This window comes from Marmota monax, unplaced genomic scaffold (assembly GCF_021218885.2).
Source record: "Marmota monax isolate L192 unplaced genomic scaffold, Marmota_monax_Labrador192_F-V1.1 WCK01_AAM20220418_F8-fsc00020, whole genome shotgun sequence".
Classification (NCBI taxonomy): domain Eukaryota; kingdom Metazoa; phylum Chordata; class Mammalia; order Rodentia; family Sciuridae; genus Marmota; species Marmota monax.
In genome coordinates this window covers 20,223,007-20,236,616 of record NW_026692912.1, presented here as the reverse complement: position 1 = coordinate 20,236,616, position 13,610 = coordinate 20,223,007, and the positions used below count along the sequence as shown (strand labels likewise).

General features: G+C 53.2%; 1 protein-coding gene and 1 non-coding gene across 2 annotated transcripts in view; one reads left to right on the top strand and one right to left on the bottom strand.

Annotated features, from left to right (window-relative positions):
- The first annotated feature begins 4,666 nt into the window (after positions 1–4,666).
- Positions 4,667–13,610, top strand: part of Niban2 (niban apoptosis regulator 2) — a 47,654-nt gene continuing 38,710 nt past the window's right edge. The window contains exon 1 of the mRNA XM_046451752.2: positions 4,667–4,844. Coding sequence (XP_046307708.1) covers positions 4,790–4,844 — 55 coding nt within the window. The 5' untranslated portion in view covers positions 4,667–4,789. The remainder of the gene's footprint in view (positions 4,845–13,610) is intronic.
- On the bottom strand, positions 10,339–10,486 carry LOC124097547 (U12 minor spliceosomal RNA). The gene has a single exon (XR_006853281.1). It is a non-coding gene; the product is annotated as a U12 minor spliceosomal RNA (small nuclear RNA).

The window sequence follows — 13,610 nt, the reverse complement described above, 5'->3', positions numbered from 1 at the left end:
TATAAAAAATATAAAAAAAGGGCTGGGGATGTGGCTCAGTGGTTAAGTACCCCTGGGTTCAATCTCCAGTACCGAAAGAAAAGAAAGAAAGAAAGAAAGAAAGAGAGAGAGAGAGAGAGAGAGAGAGAGAGAGAGAGAGAAAGAAAGAAAGAAAGAAAAAGAGTTCTTACAGCTCAGCATACCTGTGACCTCAGTGACTGGGGAGGCTAAGGCAGGAGGATTGCAAGTTTGAGGCCAGCCTTGGCAATTTACTAAGATCCTGTCTCAAAATAAAAAATAACAGGGCTGGGGATGTGGCTCCGAGGTACAGTGTGCTTGAGATCAATACTCATTACCTTACCCCAAAAAAAACAAACCCACAAATGATAATGTGTGAAGAAACAGTTCAATTTACTTGAAACCAAAAGGTGAACATCAAAATGTCCTCACACATAAAGGCAGGGGTTTCCAAATCTTTAGAGCTGAGAAATCCTCTGCTAACTTCCCGGAATCCTTCATAATGCTGACAACTATATTCATTTTTCTTTCTTTAAAAAAAAAAAATAGCAGGACTGGGGTGTAGCTCAGCGCTGGAGCACTTGCAGAGCATGCTTAAGATACTAAGTTTGATCCCAGCCTTGAAAAAAAAAAAAAAAAAAAACCCAGCAAAAAAACTTCATAGTGACATACACCTGTAATCTCAGCTGCCCATGAGTGTGGGGCAGGAGGATCACAAGCTCAAGGCCAGCTTGGGCAATTTAGCGAGTCCTTCTCTCAAAATAATTAAAGATAGTTCAGGGTGTGGCTCATGGTAGAGTGCTAGCCAGCACATACTGGCCCTGGGTTCAGTCCCCAGTACAACAAAAAACAAACAAAACCCCTTCATCCCTCCCCTACCTGAGGACGCTAACATGCAGTCGGAAGCTGTGAAAACTCTTAGAACTTTACAACTCTTCCCAGAATAAAGTAGAAAATGTCCCTTTCCAGTGTTCAACTTGCCTTCCCATCTAACCTCTCCCCTTCCCTTCCCTGGGGAAGGTCTTGGAACAGTCATGTTGGCCAGGGTCCCACAAGGACTCATCTTTTTTTTCCCCCTATCAGCGGGAATTAAACCCAGGGGTGCTTAACCACTGATCCACATCGCCAAACCTTTTTATTTTTTTACTTGTTTTCTATTTTGAGACAGGGTCTCACTAAGTTGCTTAGGGCCTTGCTAAGTTGCTAAGGCTGGGTTTGAACTTGTGATCCTCCTAATACCTTAGTCTCCTGAGTTGCTGTGATCATGGGTGTACACAATATTTGGCTTATTCCAGAATTTAACTAAGGATTGCTGCATACATATAATGAAATGTCATTTCTGAAATATTCTCAGGTTTAGGGCTGGGAATGTAGCTCGTGGTAGAGTGCTGGCCTAGCATGCACAAGGCCAGCAAAAGAAAACTCCTCAAGTTTATTCAGCTGGAAAATATAAAATGGGCGCAATCATTCTTGACCCAGAAGTTTGGGAGGACTGTGGGTAATAGGGAAGACCGCTGGCACAGCACCTTGTGTGTGACATATGCTGCACCGTTTTTCTTTCTTTTTTTAAATATTTATTTTTTAGTTTTCGGTGGGCACAACATCTTTGTTTGTATGTGGTGCTGAGGATCGAACCGGGGCCGCATGCATGCCAGGGAAGCGCGCTACCGCTTGAGCCACATCCCCAGCCCTGCACCATTTTTCTTGAAGCTGCACGGAGCAGGCTCCTTCTCACCAATCAGGTTTCCAGGTGACAACTCCTCCAAGAGGCCTTCCTAGACCACCTTCTTAGGTGGCATCCCCCCATGTCTGTCACCTTATTCCATCTTAATAGTTGTCTTAACTGAAGCCGTTTTATGTATGTTGTCTTTCTCCCCAGCATGAGAATGTAACGAGGGCAGGGAACTTGAATATCATTTTTTTTTAATATTTATTTTTTAGTTTTAGGTGGACACAATATCTTTATTTTATTTTTACGTGGTGCTGAGAATCGAACCCAGTGCCTCACGCATGCTAGGCGAGTGCACCACCACTTGAGCCACATCCCCAGCCCCACTGAATATCATTTTTAAAAAAAATTTTTAAAAATATTTTTAGTTGTAGATGGACACAATATCTTTATTTTATTTATTTATCTTTTTATGTGGTTCTGAGAATCGAATCCAGTGCCTCACATGTGCCGGGTAAGCACCTCTGAGCCACAACCCCCGCCACAGGGACCTTGACTATCTGACCATCATGCTGATGGATCCCCAACACTCAGAATAGCATCTGACACGCAGGGCTCCATATATTTGTTTTGTTTTGCTTTGCTTTTTTTTTTTTTCATTTAAAATTTCTCAAAGCACAATTGACATACAATAAAATGCATCCATCTGAAGTATACAGTTTGGTAAGTTTTGACAAATATGTACTCCTATTACTCCTAGCAAACTAGATCAAGAGTTCCTTTTTCTAAGCATTAGCTTGAACCCTGCTACCACCATTTCTCCCCAAAAATGAATGAATTGCCGGAACTGGCTCTAGGGTTTGGTGGGAGCTACTCACATGCATGCACAACACTCCACAGTTTATAATGCCTTTCCGCTTTTGACACCATGATTGCTTAGAGAGGTTAGGTGACATGTGACCATCCAGCTCCTTCCACCACCCAGCAGGTAACAGAGGGGAGGTCTGGGCTGGGTGCCAGGGTCCCTTCCGCACAACATGTCACTTCAGTCAAGAGGGCAGGTCTCTGGGCTGGGAACCTGGCATGCCGGGAGGTTTGTGGGTGCTCCAGGATCACGGCCCTGGCTACACAGGGAAGGCTGGGGAAAGACTGCTTGTGGCCCTGCCTCTTTCCCAACTGGGGCCTGGCTGAGGAGAGGCACTGGGGTGTCCAGATGCCAGCCAGCTCCAGCTGTCTCCTCCCTGAGCAGAGAAGTCCTCTAGTCTCTGTAGTTGGGGCTGCAGGAAAAATGAAATGAGGTTCCTAACATCACTTGCTTCTGGTTGTTAGAGAACATGAGACAGGGCGTCACGAGACCTGGCCACTGGCCAGATTTTGCCCTGGCCTTACTGTTCGCCTTTGGCAAGTCACTCTTTTTCTCGGGGCCACCTCTGTAGGAGGAAACTGGTAATCCCTGCCAGTGTGACTTCAGTTCCACCCGATGACTCTCTGCTGCTCTTCAGAGGCCAGTCGTGCATCCCCTCTCCCTGGAATACTGTTTCCTGGTATCTGCTGCCACAATTCTTGTTTTCTCAACTTTTAGCTCTGGTACTCCCTCTGTGACTGTCCTCAAAACAGAATGTTCTGCTCCTTCCTCAAGTTTCTCTACGTTCTTGAGGGCAGGGACCGTGAGGAATAATAGAATGACAGTTCTGTTTATTGAGAGATGACCAGCCATATGCCAGGCACCATGCCCAGATAACACGTGTTAAAGTGTTAAATGAGATAACACGAGGCACTGTGTTATCTCATTTAATTTTCCAACCATGCCTCCTTAATCCTAGTTGACAGAGGAGGAAAGTGAGGCTCAAATAGGCAGTGCCACTTGTCCAGGGTCATAGAGGGTAGGGCAGCTTGGGCTTTCTCATCTTTTCATTTCCAGCATCTTGCAGAGGGGATGGCACATGGATGTTTATCCTCTACCTGCTGAATGACTGGTGACTGGATGCATGAATGGGTCCACAGTGTGGACTGGTGCCAGTAGTGTTCACTGTTATCATTTGTTGCCTTATGCCAAAATGAGTGTAGGAGCTGTCCAACGACAGGGTGGAAATGCACAGAGAAGGGGTGAGTGCTCAGTCACTGGGGATAAACAAGTAGCAACTTGATGGCCCTTGACAAGGACACAGGGCAGACCTGAGCATCAGCAGCCAAGGAAGGCCTCTGTCACCCCAGTCTACTCCTCCATGTCCTTGGGCAGTCCTGAAACTGAAACGCATTCCTTAGTTACTAGTGACCCACCCATGCCCAGCCCCACAGTCGAAGTACCCAAAGTCCATGCCAGCTCCTGGCTTTTCATTCCCACAGTCTTTTGCAAACTGTAAAGTGCTATTACTTTTTCCATTTCTAATCTGTCCTATCCCACAAACTGTCTCTTAAATGAAATGCCCATATGCTGGACTGGAAGAATCCTCTCCTGGCACTGGCTTCCTGGTGCCTTTGGGTCCGAGCCCTCCTCGTCCCCCGCCCCATTTCCGTCCTTAGCTATTGTGCAAGACAGGCAGGCACACCTTCTGGGGTAGGTCGGGTCAAGGCCAGGGAACTTTGAAAGCGAGTGGCTGCTGGAGGGACAGGGGGCCGCAGCAGCAGTGCAGCGGCACAAAAGCCGAATTCCGGCACGTCGGCCCAGGCGTGCCCATCCAGCAGCGCGAAGAGGGGAGGGGAGAGACCCCGGCTGCAGCCCCCGGCACCCCGTTCTTTCAGATTCCCCCACCAGCCCCTTTCTTCGCTTCTGTCCCGTGCGGGGCGCGCTCTGCTGGTCTCTCCGGGGTGTCCTTTTCAGGGATCGTCTTTGTCTGGGTCTCCCGCGGTCCCGGCGTCCCCAGCCTGGTGCCCCGCCTGCCGCGGCGGGGGCGGGGGCGGGGCCAGGCGAGGGGGGAGGGGGCGGGGCTGGAGGCCGAGGCGGCCGCGGCGGGCGGACGCGGCTGGAGCTAGAGCCGAGGCCGTGGCCGGGGCGGCGGCTCAGCGGAGCGCGGGAGCGGGGCGGGGCGGGGCGGACCGGGCTCCATGGCGCCAGCGGCGTCAGTCTGAGCAGCGCGGGCAGCGACTGGCGACGACCGGATCGGGCCGCGGCTCCTCCTCGCCATGGGGGACGTGCTGTCCACGCACCTGGACGACGCCCGGCGCCAGCACATTGCAGGTGAGGAAAGCGCAGCGCGTGCGGGGGGTTCCGCCGGGAGCCCCCGGGCCACGCCCCCACCGGGCCCCGCCGTCCTGGCCCGGGAGGGTCCTGCGAGAGTCAGGCCTGAGGCCAGGCGGGAGCTGGTGCGGACCGTGCCCTTCGTCTTGTTCCCTCCGAGACTGGGCACCCCTTCTCGTCCCCTTCTAAGCTCTTCTCCATCTTAAGGAGACTAGGACCCCGCCTTCACTACCGTAACTCCCGCGGGGCCCGCTTTGAGGATCCCCCACCCATTACCCCAGATCGAGCATCGAAGGGGTCGCATCCTGTCCCCGCACCCTGCCCAGCAGCGTTCCAAGCCCACCCTGTACCCTGTCTGGAATTTGCCCCACACAGTCAGACCGTCCCGACCCTTTTCCGTGGCTGCCCTGGCCCCAGCTCGTCCTGGCCCCAGCCCCAGTACACGTGGCTAAAGCTTCCAGAGGAAGGGCGCTCTAGGGCCCAGGACAGATCCGGACAGTGGGACTAGCGATAGACGGGGATTCGCTGGAGGGGGTGGGGTCTCTGTCCTTTGACTCAGACTCTGTAGGGTGCTCCTGCTGGCAGCAGCAGCCCGGATGGGCTGGTCAAGGCCAGAGCCAGCCCTTTCAGGTCCAGTCCGCAACCCCTTCCTTCGGCCAGCCCTGCTTTCAGCCTGTCACTGCTCTGTGGCCTCTTCTCATAAAGGAGCTGCCCAGAAAGCTCATGGGGAAGCCCCAGGGTTCTGGGCTCCTCCTGGAGAATGGGAGATGGGGTGAGACTGTCAGGCTGATTGAGAACCCCTGCTCTGGCTGCCCTTCTGGGGCAGAGAGGCGGCCCCTGGTGGAGTCCAGCGTTTGTTTCCCAGGCATTCCATCTTGAACGAGTTTCTTAATGTCCTGGCACCTTGGCTTTTACCTCTTTGAAATGGCATCAGTGACACCCTTATGATGGGCTGCTGAGAGACCTAAATAAGCCAGTTCATGTAGCTTGCTTGGCACATGGCCTGGCATAGAGGAGGCACTGATACTGGGGTGACAGGTGAGTTGGGTGGCAGGTCATGTAGAGGAGAGTTTTTCTTGCCTCCGTTGCCGGCCTGTCTGGTGGACCCCACGTTCCCTGTCTGTGTATATTTATCTGGATGCCCTGTAGAGTTTCTCAGCTGTGTTCTGTGTCCTATCTAGATAGCAAGGACGCCTTAAGAGTAAGGACCAGGTGTTCCTTAACCTCGAGTCCCCAGGTCCCCACCCTGGTTGGGCACAAGGGAGGTGCTGGAGGAGCCCTGCCAGGGACTGTAGCCTTTGGCTGGTGGCCTGAACTCTCTTTTGTGCCAGGCCCGGGCTGGGCACAGGGGCAGGGATGATATAAAATGAATCAGACCCTTTAGCCTCTGACCAGTGGGGGGGTTAAGTCCTGGAAGCCTCTTGCAGGAGGAGGCCTGGACTCTGGAAGGAGGAAGGGCCTGGGCGGAGCTTTCCTGTCGGTGGCAACCTCCTGGGGCTCAGTAACAGTCCCTCCATTCAGGACCTCCTGTTGGGGCCCTTCACCAGGCTTGGGTGGGGTGTGCAGCTCTTTGGCGGGGTTTTTTTCCTCTCTCCAAGCCCAGCTCAGCTCTCCCATCTTCCCAGCTCCTGGGCTGAGAGCTGCCAGGCCACCCCCTGTCGTCCTGGCCACTTACAGGGTGGAGACAGCCACAGAAGGTGAAGTGTCCACTGCTGGAGAAGGCTGGGTTTGTTACCAGGCTGGAGAGGAGAAGGTTTGCAGCCTCTCCTCCCAACACTTGAGTGCTATTAATAACTCTCTTCACATGCCTCGGATTCCGGACAGCTCACCTGAGGGGGCTCCTGAAGTTCAGGGCTGGGGAGGGGACTGCTGGGAGGGGAGCCAGAGGAAACAGCTGCCCTGGAAATGTACTGGAGAGGAATGAGGCCAACCTTTGCCACCTCTAGCCATCTGTGCACCCGCCTCAACCAGCTAACAGAGCAGTGGGTACTTCCAGAGCAGACAATTAGAACTCCAGATCCCTCCCTACCTGGGACGGCCCCTGTAGAAATGTCACGTCTGGGAACATGCCTTCCCACAGTGCCTTGAGCTCCCAGGCCTGTTGGGTTGCTGTGGCTTGGCCTGCCGCCTTACGCCTGCCCAGAGCAGGTGCAGGTGAGTGCCAGCCTGCAAGTCCTGGCAGAGGTCAGGCCGGCCCCTGCCCACCCTGCTGTTTTTGCACCTTTCATCCTGAGATTTCAAAGCCTCTGGCAGGCAGGGGCTTGTTCCTGCACCAGCAGCCTTGGAGCTGTCGCAGGATGGTTACCTCCTACCTAGTAAGGGAGAGGGAAGAGTCCTGGCCTGGGAGCCCTCAGACCTGAGTAACCTCAGGCATCTGGGCCTTGGTTTCCAGAGCTGTGTGCTACCAAAGAGCAAAGTCCCTTTCAGCTCTAGGGCCTAACCATTTCAGATTTTCTCGAGAAATCTCCAGACTCAGCCAGCTCAAGGCCCCCATATAGACTTCAACAAGCCTTAGTTGGCCTGACCTTGGGCCAGCATCTCAGTCTCAGTTTTCTTATCTAGAAAATGGGAATAATAATAGTAGCTACCTGCTAGGCACACCTGGGAGGACTTAATGTGATAAAGCAGGTAAGAAGCTCAGCCAAGTGCTGGGGGCTTAGGAAGCTCTCAGCAAACAGTTGCTACTATCTTTGAACTTGCACTTTACTTTGTGTAAGTGGGTTCTCAGGGAGCAGGGCAAGGGGCTAGTGTCATAGCTGTGGTTTCTCAGAGGTTTGTTCAATTCCTAGGGTCAGGTGGGCAGATCCCGGGATTTGAGAATCCACCTGGGTTTTTGGAAGCCTTGACTGCTATGTTCCTTCAGCCTTGGCAAAAAGTGTGAGTGATGTGGGCTCTTTGGAACGGGTCCAGATGCTAGGGCATATGATGAGTGGCACGAGCTAGAACTTATACAGGTGGCTGGATTAGGACAGCCTACTCTTTCCCTTTGGGCCCTTTTATGGGGGGTCCCGAGCTGTCTGAGGGATTCTATGCAAATGATCTGAGCTACATAAAGTAAGATGCCACAGGTGACTGGGTGAGGGTTGGGGACTGTGTCCCTAGTAGGACACCTGGCATTACCTGGGTTGGGGGAATCCCTTTCTGTGTCTGGGACAACCCGGAGGACTCAGCCCACCCCACATACTCTGTAAGGTTTGCAAGGTTTATCCCTGAGAGGGCGGGCGTTCCCAGCACCTGTGCTTCTGAATGCTCCGCCTCTCTGCAGGTGTCACCTTTCCCCTGGCTAGGTCTTTTCTTTTTTAATAGCAGCTTTATTGAGACATAATTCACATCGTGTACAATCCACCCACTGAAACTGTACAATTCAGTGGTTTTTAGTATATTGATGATTGCGCAACCGTTGCCACACTCAATTTTAGAACATTTTCAACACCCATAAAACAAGCTCCGCACCCAGGGGCAGTCTCTGTCCTTTCCCCACAGTCCTCCAGACTCCAGGCAACCTTTGTCTTATTGCAAAAGTAATGCATGCAGCAACGGAGGCCAGGAAGGTAGAATAGGAGTGCTCCACCGGGTGTGGTGGCTGGGGATCCAGCTCCGCGGTAATCCCAGTGGTCAGGAGGCTGAGGCAGGAGGATTGAGTTCAAAAGCCAACCTCAGCAATTTAGCAAGGCCCTTAGTAACTGAGCAAGACCCTGTCTCTAAATTAAATATAAAAAAAGGCTGGGGATGTGGTTCAGTGGTTAGGTGCCTCTGGGTTCAATTCCCAGTATCAAAAAACAAAAACAAAAACCCCTAAATGGGAACCCCTCCATCTTCCTTCTCATGCATCCTTCCCTGGGAAGAAATGATTTGTTTGGCTTGTCACCGATTCCAAACATACCTTTCCTGGTGTGCACTCATTCACAGAGCCTTGTTTATAATGGAGATTCTATTCTGTGTTTCTGTGGTTTGACTTTTTTCCACTGGTAAATTGTGGACATCTTCCCACATGGGATACACAAGCCTGCCCCTTTCTTCAGCGGTGGGTCCCTGTGCCGGGGTGGTTTACTTAGCCAGCCCCTGGTAATTGGCGTTGGGTCGTCCTTTGCTAATATGCGCAGGGTATGGCTTGAGCCTCTTTGTAAATATCCTGCACAAGAAGCTGGTATCATGCCTCAAAATGGAACTCCCAGGAAACATTTTGATATATTGACACAGAGCCTTTGGAAAGGTGGGGAAGACCCCCTTGCCAGACAAACCTCAGTATTGTCACTTGATGGAACCCATGGCCGGGCAAGTGCTCTGCCACTGAGCTAGATCTCCAGCCCTTTTTGACCACTGGATAAGAGGAAAAAGGTATCCTGTTTATTTATTGAGTAAAACAAATAATGACTTTTTCCAAATGGATTTAAAAAAATCTCCTCCACATGTGGGAGTGGCTACAGTTGCCAGAAGAGAAGGGATGCTGTTCTGCTTCCAGGGCCACCCCTGCCCTGGTATGGGGGAAGCAGTGCCCAGGCTGCCCCCTGCCAAGGTCTGGGTCAGCCCCTGGAGTGAAGCGTCTGGGGACCTGGCTCCCTGGGGCCCAGTCTTACATAAGCCCTTTTGTTGGCTTCGACCCCGCCCTCCCCTCACCCAGTCTCCTGAAGTCCTCTACTCTGCTGCTCTCCTACTGCCCTGGCCTGAGCTCTGACCTCCTGGGGCCTCCCCCCTCAGCTCCAGGCCTTCCCACACAGGATGCCAAAAGAGACCTTTCTCAACTCCAACCCGGCTGGCTGCCCTCCCTGCTGCGGGAGAGGGGAGAGGAGCCGCTCACCCCGCCCTGCTGCCTCTCCCCTCTTGTAGTATTTCCCTCCTGAGTTTATTTTACATGTTGCTGAGACTGTGACTCAAGCCTGGATCTTGCTTCTTTTCTAAACGATTTGTAATAAACATCTCTCCCAGGTCCTTCGAGCCTCCCTGGAAACACTCTGGGTGCTGGATCTTATTCCATCTCAGGATAGACAGGCATTTGCTTAGCTTTTCCCCAAATGCTGGTTATTGGTTGTCTCTTCCATGTTGGTTTCTGGGGCAGGCGGAGTCCCGGTGTTTGTCTCCTTTCTGGTGCTGGCCAGCCTCCCTGCTGAAGAAGGACATGGTGAAGGCTGACTCTGCCTCCCCTGTGTCCACCCCTCTGGACATTTTGAGGGAGCCCTGGACACCTCTGAGCGTCCTTTTAGAGCTAGTGGCTTAAAGCAGCTGCCATGAGCTGGGGACGTGGACCCATGTCCAGTAGCCGCTTCCCTGGCCTGTGGCACGCGGGAACTGATGCATTTCCTGTCTGAGGGTGGTGGTTGATGGAGTGGGGAGGGGCAGTCGTCGGGCTCTGAGTGATAACCTAGACTAGCTGTCTGTGTGTGTGTGTGTGTGTGGTGCTGGGGGTGGAACTCAGGACCTAGCACATGATAGACAAGTGTTCTACTACTAGACTACATCCCCAGCCTCCTGATCCACTTTTTTAGTGTGTAGGGGGTGGGCAGATCCGGACTTCCAGGCATCCCACAAAGTAGGCAGGTGGCAACCTTAGCGGTAACCTTTACCAGCTCAAAAATAAATCTAACATTTAGCAGTTAGGATTGGGATGTCACCATGAATCGATATTTTCCTTACTCATAAGATAATACTAACTATCCTTTAACTGAGCACTTACTCTGTGCCTGGATTGTCTCATTGAATTCTCATGTCCGTGGCAGGCCAGGACTAGGGAGGGTGTTTCAGACCTAAGGCACTGAAGCCATGCACCACTGTGGCCTATAGCTCCTGGTACCCAGATTGATCAGGTGGGGGTCAATGTGGAAAAGGCCCCTAAGAGAGCAGATGTGGCCTAGGGAGGGAGGAGGAGGAAGGGCTGAGTGGGAACCGAGTGGGAGCAGAGCGTTGTGTGTCAGAGGCTCCCGTAAGTGCGTGAATACATCCCACCCGGCATTACTCAGCGTGAGGTGCACAGTCTCTTTGCCGGGTCCTGTTTTCCTTCAGTCCCCCCCCCCCTTCTCCCCGCAGGCAGAGCCCGTGACTCATTCAGCTTGGTCTCTTCGCAGCAGGATGAAGCATCATCCCTGTGGCCGCAGAAATTCCTGAGCTGGTTTTCCTTCCCCTGCCCCACCCCGTCCACTTCCCTGCCTGAGGAAGAGGGGTTTTCTGCAGCTGGGCCTGGGCAGGGAGGAGGGCAGAGGCCTGGGTTTAAAACCCTCTGGGGGGGGGCAGAGCCTGCTCCTCTCCTGGTAGAGTCTTGGGGCCTGAGTCACGGGAAGCTGCACAGAAGATCGCACAGATTTTAAAACTGGAAGAACAGGAAGTGCCCGCCTGTGAGGGAACCTACTCCACCCCCTGGGTCTAGTCCCCTTTTGGAGATGTGCTGCCCAGGCTCATAGAGCTGAAGGGACTGCCTGGCCACACAGTGGATGGGAGCTCTGGGGCAAGGCTCTGCAGCCAGGTGGCTCGGACTCTACCCTGGCTCTCCCACCAGATGGACTGGCGTTTGGGGGCAGATCGGATCCTCTGTGAGCTTCAGGTTCCCTTGTAAAAGACGATGACAGTTCCACCTTCTGAGGTAGTGAGGATCAAGTGTGACAGCCCCTGGGCAGGCAACACAGGGCCAGTAGTGGGTGGTAAAAATACCATGAGTGACAGTTTTTGTGATTGTTACTTTACTGAGCAAACTTGATAACCAGGCAAATACGCCAGGTCTGTCCTGAGCCCTCAGGCATGCCCAGCACCTGCCATGCACCTGGGAATGTGGGCAGGCCCCAACTGGAGGACCACCTGCTTATGGTCCTGAGCACCTGTTTTCAGCATGTACCTGTAGGGCCGAGAGATGGCTGAGGTCACACAGCGAGTCAGCTGTTCAAGAGCATCATCCACTGGCACTGGGCGGGTCACGAAGGAAAGGGGTGAAAAGACAAGTAGGAGTGCACAGCCCTACACCCCTCACTTGGCCACGTGTCCAGAATTAGACCCATATACCTTGAGCCTGGTCCCATTGACCCTTTGCTGTGTGACACTGGACCAGTGCTTATGCCTCTCTGTGACTTTTATCCTCATCTGTGACCTCAAGACCAACCTCTGCTCTTGAGAATTCTCTGCCTCTGAAACCCTTTCCGAGGGGTCTCAAGGTGCCGTCTGAGACCAGGAGCAGGTGGGTCCTTGTGTGAAAATAGGGGTGCAGGCCTGTGAGGCCTTCGGGGGTGATGGGCTCTGGCCCCAATGCGCGTGGTTGGTCTTTCATCCACTCAGGAGTAGCCGGGAGCCCTGGGAGGGAGCCCTGGGAGCCCAGGGAAGGACAGAGCACTTGTGCAGCATTGGCAAGGCCCATGTTGGATCCTCAGCACTGAAAACCAAATGTTACGGAGCCCTTCCTGTGCCAGGCCTGTGCTGGGGACACTGGCACACAGATTCCTCCCTGGTCCCTGCCTGGCTGGTGCTTCCTGGCTGACTGGACTGTTCTCAAAGGACAAGGTTTAAGAGGGGACTGGCCCCGTGGGTGCGGGTGGGCCCGCCTGCCGGGGTGGAGGGATGGGGATGTGGAGAGAGCCCTGGCGCTGGCCTTAGACAGGAGAGGGCTGTGTCTGGGTCCTGCCCCCCCCCCCCCAGTGCTTCAGGCGGAAGTGGTACAAGGCGGGGGGGTGATCAGCTCCTCCTCCCCTGGGATGAACCCAGTGGTGAGAGGAGGCCTGGGCCATGCAGGTGGGGGTGGGGCAGAGTCAGGCGACCTGTATGTATGGGGCATGGAGTGACCAGGCCTCTGACCGTGACTTGAGCGTGGGGGTTGTCTGATGTCCATTAATTTTGGCCCACAGGGTTGACGGATCTTCTGCAGGGCTGGCAGGTCCTGCAGGATTTGGGGTTATTCTTCAGTGCAGGGGATTGAATCCGGGGTATTTTACCACTGAACCACATCCCCAGCCCTTTTTGTTTTTTGAGAAAGGGTCTTACTAAGTTTCCCGGACTGGCCATGAAAGTCTTGTGATCCTCCTGCTTCTGCCTCTGGAGTCACTGGGATGACAGGTCCCAAAGCCTTGGTTTCTGCTTCCTGTCTTCCTGGACAGCCAGAGATTGAGAACCTTCTTCCCTTCCATGGGCGGAGGAGAAAGAGGGCTGGCATCTGAGAACCTGGTTTTGAACTCCTGCCTCCATTACCCTGTGATCTGGAGATGCCCTCTCTTCTCCAGGCCTCAGGCTCCTCATCTGTAAAAGGCATAAGAGTAGCTTCGTCCTGCTAGGTCATTGTGAAGGGTCAGTGAAACAATGTGGCTGAGCTCTTTGATTTTTCAGGAAACACTGGCTCCCGGTGTTATTAATGTGGTGTAGAGGTCCGCAGTAGGACATGATTGAGGGAGCCCCGCCTCTGGGGGACATCAGAAGTGTAGGGTGTGGCTGAGACAGAATGATCACAAGTTGGAGGACAGGTTCAGCAATTTAGCGATACCCTGTCTCAAAAAGGAAGCTGGGTGTGGTGGTGCACACCTGTCATTCCAGTGACTCTGGAGGCTGGGGCAGGAGGATTGCAAATTCAAAGCCAGCCTCAGCAACTTAGTGAGGCACTTAGCAACTCAGTGAGACCCTGTCTCTAAATAAAATCCAAAATAGGGCTGGGGATGTGGCTCAGTGGTCAATCGCTCCTGGTTTCAACCCCCAGTACCAATAAACAAACAAATAAATAAATAGGGCTAGAGATGTAGCTCAGTGGTAGTGGCACTGGGTTCAGTCCCCTATTACTCCCCTTCAACCATGTAGGGCCTGGAGCAG